Source organism: Psammomys obesus, unplaced genomic scaffold (assembly GCF_907164565.1).
Source record: "Psammomys obesus unplaced genomic scaffold, mPsaObe1.curated_primary_1811, whole genome shotgun sequence".
Taxonomy (NCBI): Eukaryota; Metazoa; Chordata; class Mammalia; order Rodentia; family Muridae; genus Psammomys; species Psammomys obesus.
In genome coordinates, this window is record NW_026595981.1 from 20,168,779 (window position 1) to 20,190,446 (window position 21,668).

Below are 21,668 nucleotides of genomic sequence, written 5' to 3' on the forward strand. Positions count from 1 at the left end.
AGGCCTAATATCGACTGGGTTAGGCTGGTGTGCTGACAGAACTTGCTGTGGCTCTAAATCTGTAGGTTGGACCCTCTGGAGGTCGAACTACCTGCCCTTTCCCCGGGGGTCACCTAAGAGCATCAGAAAGCACAAGCGTTTACATTGCAATTCATAACAGTAGCAAAATTAGTTATGAGGTAGCAACAAAAATAATTTTGTGGTTAGGGGTCACCACAATGTAAAGGTCTGTATTACACAGCCGAAGCATTAGGAAAGTTGAGGCGGTGAGCCACAACTATTTCACCCCACAGTGGTTTCTCCTGGTGGAAACTACCTCCAATAAAGCTCCTGATGGTACTTGAAAACAGACCAGAGGGTACAGTGGAAGCGATGGTGACAGTCGTTACTGAATTTAAAGTCGATCACAATGAGAGAAAAGAAGGTCTGATATTATCAAAGAGTCCCGAAGCCCCACCTGACTGAAGTCCTCTAATCCCAATACCACTGCTTGCCAGACCAAGGGCCCTGCTTCAATAAACCAGGTTCAATACCAAAACCAAGCTGAGCAGTGTGAAAGAGGGCACCCCACCTCTTAGTTCTTAGTGCTGAAGGTCAACCTACACTCCAGGAGAGAAAACCAGGAGCAACTCGCTGGCTCCCTTAATCCTCAAACAGCTAACTGTTGAAGAGAGTGAACTGGCAGCAATGGCCATTAACGGCCATTTGGTTACAACAGCCAAAATGGCCCCTAAGTACCACAGCGGCCTGTAGCTTTCCCATGTCCTCTGCCTGCTCTGATCCACAGTCAGGGAGAAAACCCTGGCAGACAGCTCAACAGACACAAGGTAACTGGAAAACTCACCTCCAACCCACTGTCAAGTCAACTGAGGATGTGAGGAGCAGTGGGGACCAGCCAGGGCAGATTCAAAGAGGAAGGACAAAAGAATGTGCGGCACAACCACAACCCGGCATACACCCATCGGGGGTGGGGGTGGCTGAGATTAGGGGTGTGTGCCAGATCCATCTTACAGCATCCAATCCTCCCACTGCACTTGCTATCAGGGGCTTTGTTTGACACCCCAGGGCTCTGAGATTAAGACTGGCAATGAATGACTTGTCTTTCTTTTTAAGGGAGACAGGGTTTCTCTGTGTAGCTTTGGTTGTCCTGGACTCAAACTCAGAGATCCACCTGCTTCTGCCTACCCTAGTTCTGGGATCACAGGCGTGCACCACAGCACCCCGGCTTGTCTGGATTTCATGATAACTGAAAACCAAAGCCAGGAGTTGAAGAAAATTCTAATTTCCATTTTATTTCGGTTTGTCTTGTTTGGTTGGTTTTTTTTTTTTCTTCCCCCCCCCCAAGAAAGAGTTTCTCTGCATAGCTCTGGCCACTCTGAACTCTTTATGTAGGCCAGGCTGACCCTGAATCCAGAGATTCGCCTGCCTCTGCCTTCCAGCGTGCTGAGATTAAAGGCATGCTCCATCACCCGCAGCCTGAAGCTATTAATTTATTTTTCCAGCTGTGTAGATTTAGTTGAAATGCGATTTTTATAGCATACTGGAAACACTGTTGGGTTAAATGACATTAAATGATGTTTTGTTTTTGAAACAAAGCTTCTGACACTCCGGCCACCTTACTGGAACTACAGGCAAGGATGTGCCACACATGCGCAGTAGGGCACCAGGTCTCAAGGTCAGGGCTTTTTGGGTTCCAGGCAAGCACTCTAAAGTATACTCCCAGTACACCCCTTTTTTCTTCTGAGTCACTCTAGCCTAGGCCAGTGGCAGCTCAGAGTAACCGCCCTGTCACAGCCCCACTTACAGGCCCGAGACACTGCTTGTTGTTCTTTTAAGGACATGTGAATTGTAGCGTCTTCTTTTTTTTAAAGGTTGTTTGTTTGTTTTATATGTATGAGCCTGCATGTATGTAAGTGCCCCACATGTGTTCCGTGCCAAGGCCAGAAAGGGATCTTACACACCCTGGAACCAGAGTTACAGGTGGCTGGATGCTTGGAACGGAACACAAGTCCTCTGGAAGGACAGTCAGTCAGCTTATCTGCAGAGCCATCTCTCATGATGTTCTTATTCTCGGAAAGAGTGAGGGCGGGAGGTGCCACCTGCAATCATGCTGCTGGCTTCTCCGCAGTTTAAGAAGTTCCCTTAAAGGGCAGAGAAAGCTGAATAAAGGGAAGGGGGAAGGTGCCAGCAGCTTTTCTTTAGTATCCGCAGAGGCCCCAGTCTTGAATCAAACCTAAACTCTCATCTCCTTCCAAAAGAAGATTAAACTGGGATCTTCCCGTCCACCCCAGCCCAAGGCCAAGCTCGGCCTCCTGTGGTCTCTAAGCAAGCCTTCATCTCTCTGGGGACCATTTCGGGGGGGGGAGGGGAAGGACAGTAGGACTGGCTCATCTCAATTGTCTTGTGTCCCCAGACACAGGGATCAGCAGGTCTACCTACAAGCAACTTTATCTTAAAACGGTTTTCCTGTATGCTAAAATCTGAGTAACTATTAGCTTTCCTTTTTTTTTTGAGAATGTGATCCATAAACCCAAAGTTAAGAAAGACCCTCACACTTTTCAGACAGCAAACCTCATTTAAATGAGGTCCAAGTTTTCACTGACGCCTATATGTCTCTCTCAAAGTGAGAGAGAGCTGCCCCATGCAACAGTGAGAGAATAGTCAGGGGCTGCAGCTGTAGCTCAGACCAGGACAACTTGCCTAGCATGCTAAAGCCTTCTTTGGGTTCCATCACTCAGCAAGAAGCATTTCAAATTAATGCCAGGCTAGTGGTGGGTCTGCTGCTGGAACTGGAATGCAGTGAAAAGCTAGCCAAAAGGCTGGAGAGGGTGGCTCAGCAGTCAAGAGCAGTGGCTACTCTTCCAAAAGGCCTGGGTCCAGATCCCAGGACCCACCTGGTGGCTCTCATCCATCTGTAACTCTAGTTTCAAGGCCTCTGATGCTTCCTTCTGACCTCTGTGGGCATGCGATCCACATACATGTGTGAAGACAAAACACTAAACCATAAAATCAAAAAATCAATCTATCTATCTATCTATCTATCTATCTATCTATCTATCAATAAATAACCAACCACAGGCTCAGTCATGGTGGCACATGCCTTTAATCCCAAAACTCAGGAGGCAGAGGCAATTGAATCTCTGAGTTCAAGGCCAGCCTGGCCTACATAGTGAGACCCTACCCTAACCAGCCTTCCCCTCCGCAAGCCAGAGGGGGACGTTCAAATCTGTATATTCACCATGCTCCATTACATCATAGGTACTGGATTCTAAACCACAAGCAGAAAGCTCATTGTTGGGGCTCAGTTGTGTCTGCAACCCCACTGCTCCTAACACAAGGCGGGACACTTGAGCGACTCCCTACGGCCTGCTGGTCTTGAATAAGGGGAGAGAAACTATAGACCCAACAAGGTGGAAGGGGAGAACTACTCCCCAGTGTTGTCCACTGACACACACACACACACACACACACACACACACACACACACACACACTTTCAACAAAATGTAAAATACTGGCTTCCCAGACTTTCCTTGACATTTCTGGAAAGAGTCCAACTGCTGGAGCCTTGTAATTCCACAGGCTATTTTGGCAGCTCCCACGTGCTGTGGTAGCCATGAACCACTCAGCCTCTGAGGGCCTGAAACATGATAACATGCAACTAAAGAACTGACTCTTCACTTTAAGAGTCTACATAATATGCAAATTTGTTATGCTACTGTTCAACTTTTTGAAAATCTGTGTGTAATTTGCTTATGTCCTAAGGTGCCAGGAGAGGCTGCTGGATGCCCTGCAAGGACAGCCAGTCGTGAGCCACCTGACAGGGTCGCTGCAAGAGCAGTGTGCGTTTTGACTGTTGTTTCTCTGTGTAGCCCTGGCTGGCCTCGAGCTCAGAGCTCTGCCTGCCTCTGCCTTCCAAAGAGCGCTGGGATCACAGGAGAGCACTACCCCCACCCCACCGTAAATTTTGTGGATTCTTTATGGTAAGCCAGTAGTATCTCCAATAAACACTTTTACATCTACTTATTTCCTGTGTCAGAAAAGACACAAAGAGACATACATACATACAAAGCGTTCATGCATGGGGGGGCGGAGGTCAGGTCAACTCTCCAGAGTTTGTGGTTTCTGAAGAACCAAACTCAGGTCACCAGACTTGGCGGCAGGTGCCTTTTATCAACCAAGCCTTTTATCTCACCAGACACCAATATTTGCTTTTTGCTGTATACAATATACTAGACTCCTGACTTTAGGTCTTTCCTCCAAAATCAGGAAAAAATATCTCTGTAATTGCAATATTGATTGCATGTTGGGGTGATAATCTTTCTGATATATTTGGTCAAAAAATATCTAAGAGCTGGTTACGGTGGCTTGGGCCTGTAATTCCAGCAAGTCTGAGGCCAAACTAGGCTACATGAGACTTGTCTTAAATCTACCCTTCCCCCTCCCTGAAAAGAACATCTGAACAGGCTGGTGCAAACTTGTAATCCCAGCTCTGGGGATGCTGAGGCACAAAAGGCCAGGCCTGGGCTACTTATTCAAGTCCTTTTGAAAAGAAAAAGAAACAAAGTACTGTGCATAAATATGTAATTCCTAATATTAACTACCCCCCCCCCCAGCCAGCTTCTCCGGATACAGCCTGAACTCCCACCATTCTTATTTCAGCTTCCAGAGTTCTGGGATTACAGAATTACAGGCACGTGCCACCACCAATTCACCTAACCTTTCTTTCTTTCTTCTTTTTTTTTTTAATGTGGAGATTGTAATTCAAGACTTCCATGTGTGAATACACACTAATAGTTTTTTAAAGTTCCTCGTGTGGTTTTGGCTGTATTGCTACTCCACGGGGCTGGACACTGTCCCACACTGCTGACGGACTATGATGGGAAATGGTCTTGCTCTCAAGACTTTCCAGTCCAGCAGTGGCCAGGCCAGTTTGCTGGAAAGAAGAGGGCGCAGATAAGGCTGGCTGGGGTGGTAGTAATGGGTGTCTACTAGGCAGGTGATTCTGCTGTTTTCAGAAAAGGACCCCAAGTGACTAACCCAGGAGCCCTTCCAGCTGAGAAAGTGTTCATCACTGGCGCTTCCAAGGTGGCCTTGGGGTTCCAGCTCACCAGATGACTATCAGTACTTCCTTCCCACTGTTCTTTTAACCACATTCGAAACAGAGAGGTGGGACCAAAACGGGGGCTGGAGGGGAGGGGAGTCCAGAAAACTTCTGAAGGGGGCAGGCCTGGCACGCTCCAGGCAGGGCAGTAGCTGAGAAAAGGGTGGTGCCGCAAAAGGAGGAGGAACTGGCTCCATGCCCAGGGCTTCATGCCAGGATGATCCAGAGGCAGGGCAGCCAGACAGGCCAGGCAGCCGGCGGGCACCGGCGGGCAATGAGTAGCTTGCTGCAGGTTAGGACCCAGGCTGAAAAAGTGATCTAGAGAGAGGTCTGGGACGATGGCAGATGCCATCTCCACCACAAGGAAGGAGTGAGAGAGAGAGTATGTGTGTATGTGCGTGACCACTGCCCTGAATGCACAGAGATCACTATTTACATACTCCCTTTTAAAGTTTTTTAAATTTCATGTTTTGTGTGTGTATGGAGTGTGTATGGGGGGGGGTCATGTTCAAATAAGTTTGGTTCTCCCCTTCAGAATGTGGGTCCTGGGGTTCAAACTCAGGTCATCAGGCTCTGCAGCAAAAGCCTTTGAGCTTTAAGTGTGTGCAGCGCATACAATGTCCCACGGACACTCCGATTCCTCAGCTAAGAGAAGGAAAAGCCCTCCACAAGAAGAAGCTCCTCTGGGCTCAGCCCTAACATCCTCTCCTCTGAAAGGGTGTTAAACCTGTGTTTAATGCCAAATTTAATGCCAAATTGGGGGCTGAGAGGCTCACCAGGCTTCTTACAGAACGTTGCTTGCACAAGAAGTTCTGCTTAAGGGAAATCAGATTCATATTTCATTTCAAAGGAGAAAGGAGGCCTACATGGATTATAAACTGGCCCCTCATTTTACAGACTCAGAGATTAAGGCTCTGAGGAAACAGGACTAGCCAATTTGGGAAGACTAGAACTCAGCTCTCCAGGCTGGTCTATGCTCCCTTCACTAAATGGTGCATGCTTATTCAAAGACAAGTGTTAACACAGCAGAAGCCATTACAGCCTGACGTTAAGAGAAGGAAAAATGCCCATATTCTGTATGGCTAAATGCTTGCCAACTGGCCTTTACTGCATGCATCTCTAATTCGGGCACCAGATTTAATTTGCAGAACAGGCTAACTACCCTATAATACGGCTGGATGGCTGGCAGAGGTCTGGTACACAGGGGGAAAGGGTGGTCACCAACGTTCTCTTACAAAAACACTGGCTACATCTAGAGCAGGCAAGGAAGCGAAGGTGCACACAAGTGCTGATTGGAGGAAGGAGGACTGACCCAGCCTCAGAAGCGCCTAATTTACTTAGGACTAGGTTGACAAGAAAACCCACAGGGTGTTTTGTTTTTTTTTTTTTTTGGGTGCGTGTGCCTGGGTGTGTGCTATGCCCCACCCCCACCCCTTACTTATATGGGAAACCCCAGAGGATGCCAAACAGAAGCTCTGGGATAGCAGATCTTTCCAGGCAAATTCCAGGTCGGCAGGAGCCAACTGCTTCCTCCCCCCACCCCACCGCGGGCTTTGCCTAGATTTTTACGTTTTAACTTTTTAACTGCAGGAGTCTGGCCAAGGGGAGCCAAACAGTGGGGAAAGGGAGGCAAGAAGGACGTTGAGGACGAAACCTTTACTAAAGCTTAAAGTAGGGTAACCCACGGGAACCTCCTATGTGGATACAGGTGTTCCCACGGGGGCACTGGCCTCACTCGTTTCTGGCTGGCAGCATCAAGATGTTTGTGTCTTCCCAAGTGGGTGAGGTCAATAAGCTGACAGACCCCCACTCACCCCCACCCAGCATCTCTTAAGGAAGCCCAGGAGCCAAATGGTCTAGCACTGGGGAGCTGAGAGGCCAGACGCATCAAGAGGAAGCAATATGAGGAAACCCTGGGAAGTCTTTCTCTCCCCAGGGTGTGAGGCAAAAGGAGAGCCCAGCTCAAGATAAAGATTTTGAAGTGGAGTTCTCAGAAGCAAAGAAGCCAGGCCGACTCAAAAGAAATCAGAGTGAAAAGGGATTAGCATAATGCTGAAAATCCTTAGGGTTAAAAAAATAATTTATCTTATCAGTAGGAAGGACTCCGGTGCCTCCTCTCCAGTTGCCAACAAATACCTGTTGGTGATGGGCGAGTTCATGTTAAGTGTTGGTGTCAGAGTTCTTAGACCCAGGCTCCACCGTCCTGCCCATCCCAAGTTCTGCTGGGATTGGGGTGGGGAGGCAAAACACCCTCCAAAGGGCCCTCTCCCCCCCAGATTCAGAGATGGTTAAGAGGCCGGACCACCAGCGTTTTCCAAAATGGCTCTCGGCCACCCTGACCAGGAAAGAAAGGCGGGTCTTCAACAGCTCGGAGGGCCTAGGCTTCAGACACCACCTCTCGCCCAGGGAGGGTTGGGAAGCTGAGCAGTCAGGGCAACTGAGGAGGCAGCGCCTGGGAAGGGCGGCGGCAGCTGAGGTGGGGGAGGGTGGCAGCAGCTGGGGGGAGGAGGGGAGTCCGGCAGGCCGAGCAATTGAGAGGGCCGGAGCAGCTGAGAGGCCCGGCCTGCGCCCCACGGGGCGCCCCTTCCCCCAGCCCCCCACCTCACCCAGGGGAAGCCCGGCGCGCCCGCCCAGCCCAGCCCCTGGGTGGGCTGCTGCGGAGCGGACGGGGGAGGGGTGGGGACAGGGATGCGCCCCGGTCCCTCGGCCCCAGTCTAGAATGTTCGCACCAAGGCGCCCCGGGGACCCGAAGGAGGCTCCACCGGTCCTGAGGGGCCCCCGCGGCCCTCGGCCGCCCGCGCAGGGCCCGGGGGAGGGGAGGGGCCGTGCCGGGGGCTGGGGGTGGGGGTGGGGACCAGGACTTTGCCCTTTGTCTCTCTTTCTCTCTCTCTCTGCATCTCTCTCGGCTAGAGCCACCGGCCGAAACCCGACCCCATCGGCGAGCCAGGCAGCCGGAGCGGGGCAGGCTCCCCCTCCGGGGTTCTTTAGTAAATCCAGACCCGACCTCCCCGTGGTCAGGGCCGTGACTGAGGTGGTCCTGTGGGGGAGGGGGCTTCCCGCCTGCGAACCGGCCTGCAAACATTTAAGAGGGAACCGGGGAAGGGGAGGGGGCAGAGAGCCGGGAGGAGGAGGGAGTGGGGCCGCGGAGGCTGCAGAGGAGAAAATGGCCCTGGAGGCAGCAATCCTAAGGGACGTCCTTGGGCCTGTGCAAAGGCGGCAGGGCCAAGCTGGTGAGGCCTTCCACGGACAAGCCGAAACAGGATCTGGGAATGGGTCGGGACCGGGGTGCAGAACTTGGGAGCCCTCCGGGCGATGGCGAGGCCAAGTCCCTTCGGCCTTCGGGAAGGCTTGACAGCAAAGTTTTAATAGAAAATTCATCCTTGTCCCCATAATAAAGGGTGTTAGGGAGTTTAACGACCGTACTTGCCAATCCCTTTGGGATGTCATCAATTACCTTACTAATATGCAGCCTTAATAACGCAGCTTTGCATAGCTTCCGAGTTTATAAAGTGCTTGCCTCTAACACACGAAAACCTTTGAACCTGGAACGTTGGCTGGTGTGGGCTTCTCAACCAGCAAGAGGGTGAGAACACGGGTGTTTCCATTTCCAGGTGGCTTTTAAAAGGCTCAGAAGAGACTGACCAGCCTGAAGAGGCAATGGCCAGTGACAACACAGACTGTTCCCGCTTTCCAGAAAAACAAGGTAACTGGGTTTTTGCTCCCTAGAAGCCAAGGTACACGGTAAGAACTATGGTTCAGTAGGCATTTGTGACCTCTTTGTGTCCCTAACTGCTGGGAGAGGGAGCAGGAAGAAGACAAGTCAGTCCCCGCCCTGACCCAAGCTCCTGCTTCCCCAACCCCCCCCCCCCCCCCCCCCAAGGGAAAAAAAAAAAAAAAAAAAAAAAAAAAAAAAACACGGAAGCAGACAACCATTGGTTGGAAGATCTGTAGCTCTTTACCCAGAATACTTCATCAGGTCTCTGGCGACAGGGAGAATCCAGGTGAGGAGACTAGGGGCCCGGAAATAAACAGTGACCCAAAATCCCACTGCAGAATCCCTTTTCCTAATTTAGTTGCCCATACTAGGAAAGATAATTGATACCCACCATCTTTGTTTCCTTCAGCCTGGGAAGAAGGCTCAAGGCAGAGAGACAGATGCATGCCAGGTGTGTTTTTCTTTGCAAAGGTTATGGTACTCCCATAAAGCTCAAGAACAGATTCAGCCTCTGAGTTACGACATCTGGGCTTCAGACAAAAATGGTGGACTTTGAAAGCAAGTGCCCCTACTGAAGGCAGGCCCTTGGCTGTGTAACTGTTACACATCACCAGAGCTTCTGGGTTTTTTGTTTTTTTCTTCCCATTGAATGTGGTGGGATGAGGGCAAGAACATCTTTGTGGTTCTTTTGTTTGTTGAGATTCAGTCTCATCAGTAACCCACTCTGACTTTGAACTCAGGACATTCTTCCATCCTGGCTTCCAAGTGCTACACAGGTGGGAGCCTTATAGAACAGTGTGGAACTCACTCAAATACTCAACATAAGCCCCCTCCAATTGTAGAAGGACAATCTTTGATCCTCCATCCTCCCACATAATGCTCAAAGAGGCTCTCTCGGAGCAATAACCCATGCTTCAACCCTACCTGCGCAGCTTTTCCCACTGACCGAAAACCCCACTCTTCAGAGATGAATTTTCTTCCCACGAACACCTCCCTGCCAGCCCACCAACTCTCCTTAATCCACTTCTTTTTTTTTTTTTTTTCTGGCCTATACTCCGAAACCCAGTTTAGCTGCCACCCCTCCTCTGTTCAAGCTCTTCAGTTCTGAGTGAATGCACCCCACCATCTGAGTGCACAACCCCAGGCCAGGCCCACAGCTTTCCTAGAGCTCAAGGGGAAACTCCAGGACAGAGGTGGCATTCCTCCTCTTGTTAACAGTAGGAAGGACTCTGTCCTGTACCTCCCCCTCTTTCAGGAGTCTCTCTCTCTCTCTCAATCCCTTTCCCCGCCCTGGCTGAACGAGATTCAGTGCTGTGAAGTAATAAAAACCCAGTAAGGCAGGAAAGTGGCCAGAAACATCTCAAAGAAAAAGGAGGGGGAAAGAGACACCTAAGCAAGAGTTACCTCACTAATTTTTTTTAGGGAAAAACAACACAAAAACGCAGGCCGGTCCTTCACTTGTTTGATTTCAGGTAGCTGACAAAGGAAGTAACGTAATAAATAGTGTATTCTTTCAACAGAAAAGAACAGGGACGATTAATGTGCACAAGGCTAGACCTCCCAATTCCTGCAACAACGTGCGGGCCGCCACAGAAGCCGGTACTAGGCTGCTAAATAGTCCCACACTATCTGTTATATTTCAATTTTTAATAGCCAGTGTGATTCTCACACCCCCAGGCAACTGCTGCTGACAGTGTGGAATCTTTTTCTCTTGAAAAAGGAAAGCAAAAGAGCTTTGGAACTAGACAGGTAGCATTCCTTTCTTAGTTCCGATGTGCAAGGAAGCTACTCATTTAAGGTGGCCAGTGGCGGAAGTGGGGCTTGATTACCTCAGGCAGGCAAGGGGCTCCTGAAGATCACTCCACCTCTACAGAGCTCACTTTCAGTAAGAATGGCTCCACCCACCCTTCTCCAAAATGTCCAAAGCATTTCTTTAAGGAACTCTCACTGCAGTCAGTCCTGGGGGGATGGCCTCAAATTTACAGTGACCCTGTGCCTCTGCCTCATCAATGGGATCACAGATGTGCCTGGCCGCTTTTACCTGAAGTAGAAATTCCAGAGTAAAGTCGGGTGGGAGGTGGTTGGTTGGTGATCGTGGCTGCACTCCTAGAAGACCCAGGCTGGCATCTCAGCACTGACTCGGCAGCTCACAACTGTCCACTCCTCCAGCCAGGGGATCTTTCTTCTGGCCTCCATGGGTAACAAACACCCAAGTGATACCGTCATACTCATGGGCGGGCAAAACACCCAAGCACACAAAAAACAAATACATTTTTAAAAGAGTAAACCCCAGGCCAGGGTGTTTTTTCATCAGTAGAGAGTGTGTCTTTAATGAAGCAAGGCTAAGGTTCCACCCTGGGAAGAAAAACCACTGAAATACAGAGGTGCCACTGATCACCCCGTGTCCCCCCCAAAAAAAACCCTGCTCCTGTCACCACCCCAGTCAAAGTCCTAGTATCGTCACTCCTTGCTCAGGATACACTGGCTCCAGAAAACCCAGCTCCCTAAGAACAACTGTCCTTTGCCCTTCAATGCTAGCCTCTCTCTAGTGTGTTTGGACTTCTCCACGTAAGTGACCAAGTGCTTGGGAGAGGCAGAATAAATGCTTCCAACTTAGAACCAACATCTTCAGGTTTCCTTCTCCCAGCAGCCCCACCTCAGTTCTTAGCTCCCCCACTCATTTTCTCTTCTTTGGAGGGTGTAATGGGAAGTTGATGAGTCCAAAGCCATTCCAACTGTATTAAGGAATTGTAAAACCTTTTCTAGTAACTGATTAAAGTCACAACCCTGTTAAAGGGCCAAAGCCACACCCAGATTGAAAGCCTTCTCTGTACCCAGTAAGAGAAGGCCCACACCTCTCGGGCTGTGGACGTGTGTACCCAAGATACGTTATGTCCACTTGGAACAAGGAGGACTGAAAGGAGAAAGTGAACATGAAAATGGGTTTTGAGTGGACTTTGCAGGACTGTTCCCAGACCAGGAAACCAGGGAGAGGATGTGAGGCCCACAACAAAGGCAAAGGAAGGAGGAACTATATTCAGACACCCTTAGGGCATTCGAAGGTCCCTAATTTCTACATGCTTATTTTATAAGCTTAATAAAGAAGAATATAAAAACCAACATCCCAACATTACCATCAGGGCAAGAGAAGCTGCCCTTCCTTACTCAGAATTCTCCCATCCCCCCTACTCTCTCTTGCTGCAGACCCAGGTGGTGCCCTCTCCTTCCACACCCATTTGACAGTAACCTTAGAGAAATTGTGTGGGTTCGGGACATCAGAGTAAATGTGCTAAATAATCCAGTTCTCCTAATGAGCAATCTAGCACTCCACAAATGCCCAGGTGCAGCGCTCCAGTCTAGGAGTTGGTGGCAGGGGAGCCCTGGAAGGCTGCCCACGGCTAAGCATTATCAAGGCACCCTAGACAGAGCCCTCAGTGTGCCACCAGTATAATACATGCCAAGGAGCACAGTGAGGTCTAGGATTTGGGGGCTACACAGTAAGACCCTGTCTCAACAAACCAAAACAATAAATGAAAAGGAAAATACGCGCCAAACTCACCAAGTATATACAAGTATGTTTAAACACCTACCCTCATGTCTTAGATAAATGCCCCAAGTTGTCATACACAGTCCATCAGCAAAACCTTTCATAGACATGTTTTCAAACACAAATACATTCCATCCTGGAGCAACCACTGCTCTATGGAACAGAACTGTAGAGCCCAAAAAGAAACACAGCAAAGCCCATTTCTAGAGCAAAGCAGTAACGATGCACTAACAGTACTAGCCGCTACATACTACTTGGCACACTTTACAATCAGAGAACCTGAGCTGCTGCTTTAAACACTGGTCTCGCCTGAAGATCTTTCCTCCAGACCATTAACAGAAGCACACAGGAGACCTAGGCTGCTCCAGACTATGATCTTGGAAAGCTTCCTCCTTCCTGATCCTTAAGAATTTTGAAAAATGCCACACCTTTAATCCTAGCACTCCTAGAGGATCTGTGAGTTCTAGGCCAGCCTGGTCTAGAGTTTCAGGACAGCCAGGGCTACACAGATGTTGTCTCAAAACACACATTCGAAAAAGGAATTTTGCATGATTCCTGCCTTTCTCACCCTCCCCCACAAAAGACTCCACAATCTTTAATAAGGTCAAAAAAATATTTTTTTTTTTTAAACAGGATCTTTTTACAGAGCCCTAGCTAGCTGTCCTGGAACTGTGTGGACCAGGCTGGCCTTGAACTCAGAGATGCAACTGCCTCCGCCTTCAGAGTACTGGGATTAAAGTTGTGTCTGAAAGCCCTCCACTTCCAGGGGATGACTCCATGATTCCCTCCCTCTTCTGCGCTCCATGGCACCAGGCATCCACATGGTGAGCCTACATGCAAACTAATCACACACACAATATTTTTAAAAAGTCTGTAAGCCGGCCCAGCAATTTACTCATTTACTCAAAATGAGTAAAGCTTTTCCTCTTAAAGATTCAAATTCTGGCACCAGGCAGTGATGGTGCACACCTCTAATCCCAGCACTTACCAAATAGGGGCAGCTAGATCTGAGTTCGAGGGAGGTCGGCCTATTCTACAGAGCAAGTTCCAGGACAGCCAAGGCTACAAAGACTTATCTCAAAAAACAAACAAAAAACTCAAACTACCCACTCAGATTTTGTTCATACTGAATATATCCATTTCACACTTAACCTGAAATTAACTCTAAATGAATCATTTGGAAAATTCTCTACAAACATCACAGAGAAAATAAAAAATAAAACACTTGGTGCTTGCCACCTCAAAAGAAAATTTTGCTTATGGCCCTCCTCAAACTGAACAACAACAAAAAAAACCCCAATCAGGCCCATCACAGCTTCTTCCATGCCTTCTAGCCCCCAAAATACAGATTACATAAGGCTGCCCCAGGGTCTTGAAAAAATACCTAGATAATCCAATCAGTTCCTTTTAGCCATCCAGCTATTCATATTTTTCATCTAAAACAGTTCCCTAATGGCCAGCCCTGCTTCTGGTGTTCACTTCTGCAACAGGACTCATCTGATGTTGGGTCAGTGTGCTGCAATCAGATCTTTCTCTAACTATATTAAAACTATGAGGTCCAGACCTACTTTGGAAAACCTCATGATTTATCCACAATCAGCACACACTTGACTTCAGTGGCTTGTTTTGAGAAGGCTTGTTACCGTCATATTTATCCCCAACTTACTGCACCACAATTTTTTTAAAAAAATGCCTTACAAAGCAATAAATATCAATAGTACGAGGCCCATTCTGCATCTATGGCATTCGCATGGTCATCAAATCCTCAAGGACCCGCCAATTCTACTAGGGCACAATTCAGACTGAACATCTTGCTACTGCTTTATCTTATAGATCATTTCTAGCAAATCAAATGATCAATAACCAAATGAGCGTATAGTTTAAGTACATGTTGGATTTTTTTTTTTTTTAAGAGATTTTTGCTTCCTTCGGTTTTTGAAAAAGGTTTAACAATGGAAGCTACCAGGTGCGGTGGCGCACGCCTGTGATTCCGGAACTCTGGGAGGCAGAGGCAGAGGCAGAGGCAGAAGCACGCGGATCTCTGAATTTGAGGAACAGCCTGGTCTGCAAAGTGAAGTCAGGAGTCAGGGCTATAGAGAGAAACCCTGTCTCCAAAAAATAGAGAGATATGATAGATAGATAGATAGATAGATAGATAGATAGATAGATAGATAGATAACTAGAGAGAGAGAGAGATGGATGGATGGATGGATGGATGGATGGGTAAGAAACAGTAAAGTAGATAAGAGCACAAGTTTCCTACTAACAGGAATGAGATCCTCCCCGAGTCAAAGCCTCCCCCTAAAAAAAAAACACCACCTCACAGACCCTCTCATTATTACTCTGTACTGTTTTGGTCAGCCTTCAGGTCATACAATCTGATGTCCTAGTTTGGAAAAATTACATAAATTGACAGCTTATGGTCAGGTTCCGTTTCCGGAGCAGCTATATGGTAGGAAAACATAACTGCCAGTGCTTGCTTCTCTCCACTTCACATGACCCTCTTCTTGCCTTAGAAATGGAAGGTCTGCGAGGGGGTCTGGGCCCACAATAGCAGCACCCTCCTTCCAGCAAAGAAAAGTGGCTTGTGAGCTTTGAGATCTAAGCGCCAGGAACTAAGTCCTGATCCAGGATCTTGAGGACCCTGGGGATAGGGTAGGGGGAGTATTGCCCAGCTCAGGACAGAACAAGAGGGGAGGAGCAGGAGGAGGGTCCAATGGGGGTTCTCCAGGAAGAGCCTGGGGCAGAGCTCTCCTGTATCCCACCCTACCCTGTTTTTGAAAAGGGGAAGTCCAAAACCTCCCAGAGCAAAATTAGCCTTCCACGGCTGCGTCTGTGTCCCAAAACCGGTGACAGGACGTGATGAGGTAAAGAGGGGCCTCCAGTGGCCCCTCTTTAAAACTGAGGTGGGAAATCCAAAGCCTGACTCTCTAATCCCTCATCCCTTTCAGTCTGACTCTCCCTTTTCTCATCACCATCCTCAAATTTAAGTTGCACTTTCTAAAAAACAAGCCCGTCTTAGAATCAATCTTTTAAGGTGGGGAGACAAAACCAGACAATTTAACTGTTAAGATAGGAAGATGTCACTTCCTTAATTGCCTTAGGTTCATTTTTTTCCTATGACGCTCTCCCTGCCTCCTTCCACACACAAACTGAGTTATGCACCAAGAAGTTTTTCTAAAGCAAAATAAATAAATAAATAAATAAATAAATAAATGAATGAATGAATGAATGAATGAATGATCCCTGAACTCCAAACAGCCAGCCAGAGCTAGTGGCTCACACCTGTAATCACAGCACTCCAGAGGTTGAGGCAGGAGGATTGCCATTACCTTGGGGCCAGGCTAGCCTGAAATACACAATGAGATCCAGTCTCAAAACCAAATGCTTGATAATCTCCTCCTATGCAAACTTAGTCAAACCAAATGTAAGTTTGTTGTGTTTTCTTTGAGACAGACTCTCCGTACATAGCCCTGGCTGTCCTGAAATTCACAGAAATCCGCATCTGCCTCCAGAGTGCTGGGATTAAAGTCATGCACCACCACGTTCTGCTCAAATGTAAGGTTTAAAAACACATTTTTAAAGTGTTTTTCACTAGTCTGTCTCAATGCTATCTTTGTCAACTGGCTGGTATACATTAAAGCACAGAATAAACCATAAAGAAAAAAACAAAACAAGCAAACAAAAACCCCTAAAGCCGTAAAAGCAGCCACACACATGAAATAGATTCAAAGGATCTTTTAGGGCAATTTTTAAAGGTCAGACACCCAGAAACTTTAAATTAAGAAACTTTGAACCAAGAGTCTTTCAGTTGCTGTTAAGACACCAAAACCTACGCCATCAAACTAGACAACTGAAATAATGTCAGTCTGAATTTAGTGATGGGAATCAGTTTACTCAACATTCTTCACCTGAGAAACCATTAAGAGTAAAATTTCATCTTCTAATTCAGATCAGAAAAGCCAGGGTTAAGAAATTCACAGTGCTTTCAAGGACAGTTAATTTTATACTCAGGCAAGTCTTGTCTTCAAATATGAACCAGTGAGTTAAGAAAGTATGGGTTTTACTAGCAATACAGGAAATCTATGAGTTTGTAAAATTCATTTCTTTTTTTTTCATTGTAGAAAATTATGGCTTTCATTAAATTTAATATATGTAAAATTCAGTTCTTAGTGGAAACTAAAATAAAAGGAAGAACATCAGTATTTATGTTTTCTCCAAACACTGCAGAAAATTAAGATGTCCATTTTTTTTTTTTCACTTAAAAACACCTAGCATTCTTTTTACTAAAAAAGTTATAAATTGTTTCTTTTTTTAAACTGTTTTCAAGATGGGGAGTTTTCTTTGTAGCCCTGGCTGTCTTGGAACTTGCTTTGTAGGCCAGGCTGGCCTCAAACTCATAAATGTATATGGCTGCCTCTGCCTCCCAAGTGCTGGGACTGAAGGTGTGTGCCCCCACACCAGACTTTACCTGTAATTTTATGTGTGTGTGTGTCTTTTGCCCCATATATGGTTCACCTTATCTGAGCTAAGGTCCTTTTGGATTTGGGTATTAATACATAATCCCGAACTTCTAAGTGCTTTAAAAGCCCAGGCAGGTTATCTTTCAACCTTCCTCCTTTCATTTTCAGCCCCTAACTCCAAACTGCTGTTTGCTTTTTGATTAAACCCGAACTTATTTTTTGAAGGTAGTTTTAACATGTTTTAAAAAGATCTAGTGACTCAATTATTCAACTTTTCTACAGTTCACTTTAAATAAGCTGAAAATATTTCCTGCCATGTACAAAACAGCCCCTCACAGATTTTGAAAGTGATAAGTCCAGAAATTTTAAATTACAAAATAGAAATCAAATTGGAATATGTTTTTGCCCCTGGAAAACAAACCCAATTTTCACTTTAGTCATTGGAAATTTAGGAGAAAGCATTAACCCACTTAACTTTAAATCAATTTAAAGGTAAGAACTCTCAACTCGCCCTTGGGATCACCTAGAAACAGAAGAGCATCACATATCTTTCTTATATTAACAGCAACATTTTGTTTTGATGGCACCAGCTAACCGTAAATAAGCAAGGTTTTTAGGACATACTCTTCTAAAAAAAGGCCTCAGGGGTAGGTGTAAGATAAATTTCATTCAAGTAAATCCCTCCCTAAGCCTAAAAAGGCACCTCCTTCCTTACCTCAATTACTCTTAAGTCTCTTGGAAGAAAACATTATCAAATGGAAAAGCTGCATAACTTTTTAAAATGCGTTGGGTCCTTGTGAATCTAATTCTCAACAAAAGCCAAAATTGCTAACCAAATTCCAGCATTGGCTAAGAGAGGGCTGGGGAAGGTAAAAGTAAAACTGAATGTCTCTCATATTAAAAATTCAGATTATTTACTGTTTTCAGCTTAAATATGGCATCCAGCCATATTTACAAAGGTATAAATCATATTTATCAAATCAGTCAAAGGGAAAACAAACACAGTAATACTTTTAAATCATAATTCATTTGCAACTGCGCATATCAAGAGTTCAATTTTAAACACTGAAAACACAATACAGAGAAAAAAAAAATACACTTCTACAGTTCATTCTGCTTAGAATGTTAGTCCTGGCTACATTCTCTTCTCTCTCTGAGACTGAAAATGCCAATGACAGACTCAACTGAAGGAGTATGTTCAAACACAAACTAGACAAACGCCGCACAGGCTTTCTCAAGAAAAACAAAACTGACTTAATGAAAACAAACTTTTTTTTAAGTCCTGGGACTTCAAAAATTGGTTCATGCTGGAAATAGTCTCCTCTCACCGCCACTACCCAAAGGGGCAGGGGGTGATTGGTCCAAAAATATTTCGGAAAAAGGGAGAACACACAAAAGATCTAATTTATTATGTATGTGAAAAGGGGAAAAAAAAAATTTAAACCCCCTTTCCACTCCAATTCAAAAGAGCCCTGAGTAATGCATTTGAGGGAACAAGGAGCCTAGATAGAAATGCCTTCAAAGCAAGCAGATGGCTTAAAGAGAAAGATCCACAAATACAGGGCACCATGAAAATTGAAATATAAATGTTTTGAGTTCCATTTCACCACATCTTGCTATTTCTTTCTCTTTTCCCTTCTTCAGCTTTCAATTTTAAACCATCCTCAAGAGCAGAAAGGAAAGAAAACACATTTCACACATTTCAAAATTCCAGCTTAATAGCTAATGTTCCCATCAACACAGCTTTGAATTCAAATATTCATAATCTTCAAGGAATTTACTGATCAATTATGTTATTCTCATGTCAAAAATTTTTTTTTCAAAATAAGGTTTCTTTCCCTCCAAATTTTAGTGCCTTTTCACTAATTCTAATCACCTTTCCAACAACACTATCTCAAACATTTGACAACTAGTCACGCTCTATACACATAGACACAAGACATATTGATCATCTATCTATAGATACAGTAATTCGGTTACTTAAAAACCTGAAGCCAAACCACAGAAGATATTATCTTCAGCTAAACTTTCTAGATTCTTTGAAAGTAACCCCCCCACAAAAAAAAACCCACACACACCCCCACCTTTCTACCTAGGAAAGACCAAAACTGTTCAGAAACACAGCAGGTTTCCAGTTGAAAGAGGGATTGAGGGGATCAAAAATATACCCAGGGTTGCTTCCAACTAAGGACAGGAAAGAAAACTGCACTGTCAACACGTTCAGAAACACTGCCCTTACACTCCACAGTTCAAAGACTTCAGAATTCAAGGGGACTGGGTGGACTTTAAGGAAGCAACATGGAGATACCCCATTTTGCTGGAAAAGATGGGCTACCGGGTAAAAGGAACTCACATGAGAACACACACACACACACCCATTCATCCACTTTGCGTTCTAGACCCTCCAAAGAGACCCAGCTCACAGCCCCGAGTACAAAGCTCTCACCCCAGATGGTCCCTTGTAACAATGGGCTGAAGGAGTGGGGGTTGGGGGGGTTGGAAAAGGGATAGTACAGCCAAAGAATATTCTTTGGAAATCCAGTTGAGGGGGCAGTATAAGATGGGAGGCACTTTGGGCTGAGGGTCTGCGAGGGGAGCAAAAAATCCACGCCTGTAACAGAAATTATTAGCGCGGCGTAAGGAGATTCGAACGGGGAAGGTGGCTCATTTACCCCCAACAGGAAAAGGATTCCCCTAAAATCCACTTAGAAAATAGGATGTGGAAAAAAATAGAAACAGAAAAAAAAACGAGGCTTGGTAGAAGTCACAGAAACCACCACCGTGGCGCCACGCGTTTGAACTCCCCGCTTTTAAGCGGCCCTACAAAACCGTTCCCACACTTTGAGCTAACTCCACAAGGCCTCTACCCTATTGATTTTTTTTTCTCTCTTTAATTTCAAGTAACATCTTTTAGCCCGCCCCAGTCCCAAGTTGTTGCTTTTTGTTTTGTTTTTGTTTTCAAGCTGTAAAACTACCCACTACAAGATCTTGGCCAATCTTCTCTCCCAGCCCCCCAACATCCGGAGTTGGGGGTGGAAAGGCCAGCAATGGGTTTGTGCCACTGGAGACGCTATGGACCCTTGTATGTTCCCCTCGGCTCCCCCAAAAAGAACTTTTCCTACCTTTGTTTTTTGGGGACCGAATGCTCAATCTCTAGACGTTTTCCTTGTAGTTCTACTTTCCCTGAAGATTAAAAAAAAAAAAAAATACACATGAATGGCCACACAGGAGTGGGGGATGGGGAGGAAGGGTGGGTGAGGGACATTAGCTAAATATAAGAATTCTTAGGCCCTCCTAGGAGTCCAGGCACTAGCTGCAGAAGCAGGGGAGGGGGAGGGGGGGCTAGTTTGTTCCAGGCACGACAGAATGCGTCATTTCGTTGTCTTTTTCGGATTTTCGTTTTATTTCCATGAATCACGTGGGCTGGCGAGGCAGACGGCTCGGAGAGCCCGGTTCTGGGAGAGGTGTGAGCGCGTTTGCGTGAGCGCGCCGCTTCTGCGGCTCCAGAAGTGGGAGGAGGGAGCCGGGGGGCGGGGGTGAGAGGCGCACCCCGGTTCTCGCAAAGTGGGGCTGGAGTGGAGAGTCCAACTTTACTCCCCCGCCAAGGCCCGGGCGGGTTCGGGCGGCCGGGCATCACCTGTCGGGGCCGGCGCAGGGCCCCGGGGGGCGCGGCGTGGCCCGGTGGGGAGGGTCCCCCGCTGCAGCCGCGCGCCCCTCCGCCCAGCCTCGGCGTCTCGGGAAGCAGCATGGCGACCCGGCGCCGCCGCCGCCGCGCCACCCGGCTCACGCCCCACTTTCAAATCAAAATGGCTCAAGCCCCGGGCCTCGGGCGGGAGGCGGGAGCCCCGCCGAAGGGACGCGGAGAGGCGGGAAGACCCGAGGTGCGGGAGCCCCAGCTCCCGGGGAGGCCTAGGACGGAGGGGAAGGGCTCGGGGGGAGCCAAGCGCGCGGGGCGGGCGGGGGGGCGACGGGGAAACCACGCCTAGACCGGACCCGAGTGCCCGGGGGCCCCCCAACCCCACCAGTTGCCAGCGGGGGCTCCCGCCCCGTCGGTGGGGAGGGGGCCGAGTTGCCGGGGCGCATCGGGCTGGGGGGGGGAGACCCCGCGTGTGTGCGCGCGGGGAGGGGGCGTCGAGGGAGGCCGAGCCCCGCAGGGCCCGGGAGGAGTTGGCGGGCCGGGGGAGAGGAGCCGCGGGTCTCCGTTGTTCGGGGATTTCGTCGCGTTGGGTGGCTTCCCCCCCCCCCGGGGAGGCGGCCGCGCTCTTACCCGAGAAAGTTTCGATGGCCTTCATCGCCCAGTGCTCGTCGGGGCAGTCCACGAAGGCGTAGCCGGACTTGACCAGGAACTGGCCGCTGTAGGAGATCTTGTGCTCCGCGAACACTTTCTCCAAGTCCGCGGGGGTCACGCTCTCGTTGAGGTTGCCGATGTAAAGCTTGTTCATGGTGGCGGCGGCGGCGGGGACGCGGTCCCGGGCGAGGCCGAGCGGGCGGGCGGGCGGGCAGGCGCGGAGCCTCCTAGGCCGAGAGGCGCGGAGCGGGGCGGCGGGAGCCGCAAACTTTCACCGTACCGCACCCCTGGAGTGGTCCGGAGCGGCGGGCGGGCGGCCGGGGCACGCGGAGGTCGCGGGGGAGTTCGGCTCGGCCCGGGAGAAAGTGCCCGCGGAGTTCGGGGAGGCGGACGGCGCGGCGCGGCTGCTTCCCTTCGCTCCGAAACCCCTGCGAGCGGGCTGGTGTGTCACGTTTCTCCGCGGCCGCCCTGGCGCCGCCTCTAAATAAAATCGACTTGAAAAAAAAAAAAAAATGGAGCGGAAAAAAAAAAAAAAAAAAACGGCGAAGCCAC

The 21,668-nt window shown here is 48.0% G+C and overlaps 1 protein-coding gene across 3 annotated transcripts in view; it reads right to left on the bottom strand.

Annotated features, from left to right (window-relative positions):
* Igf2bp1 (insulin like growth factor 2 mRNA binding protein 1) overlaps positions 1–21,270 on the bottom strand; it is a 38,978-nt gene extending 17,708 nt beyond the window's left edge. For all 3 annotated transcript variants that reach the window (XM_055620188.1, XM_055620187.1, XM_055620186.1), the window contains exons 1-2: positions 21,096–21,270; positions 19,951–20,011 (exon numbers count right to left, since the gene is read on the bottom strand). In XM_055620188.1, coding sequence (XP_055476163.1) covers positions 19,951–20,011; positions 21,096–21,270 — 236 coding nt within the window. The remainder of the gene's footprint in view (positions 1–19,950; positions 20,012–21,095) is intronic.
* Between the last annotated feature and the right edge of the window lie 398 nt (positions 21,271–21,668).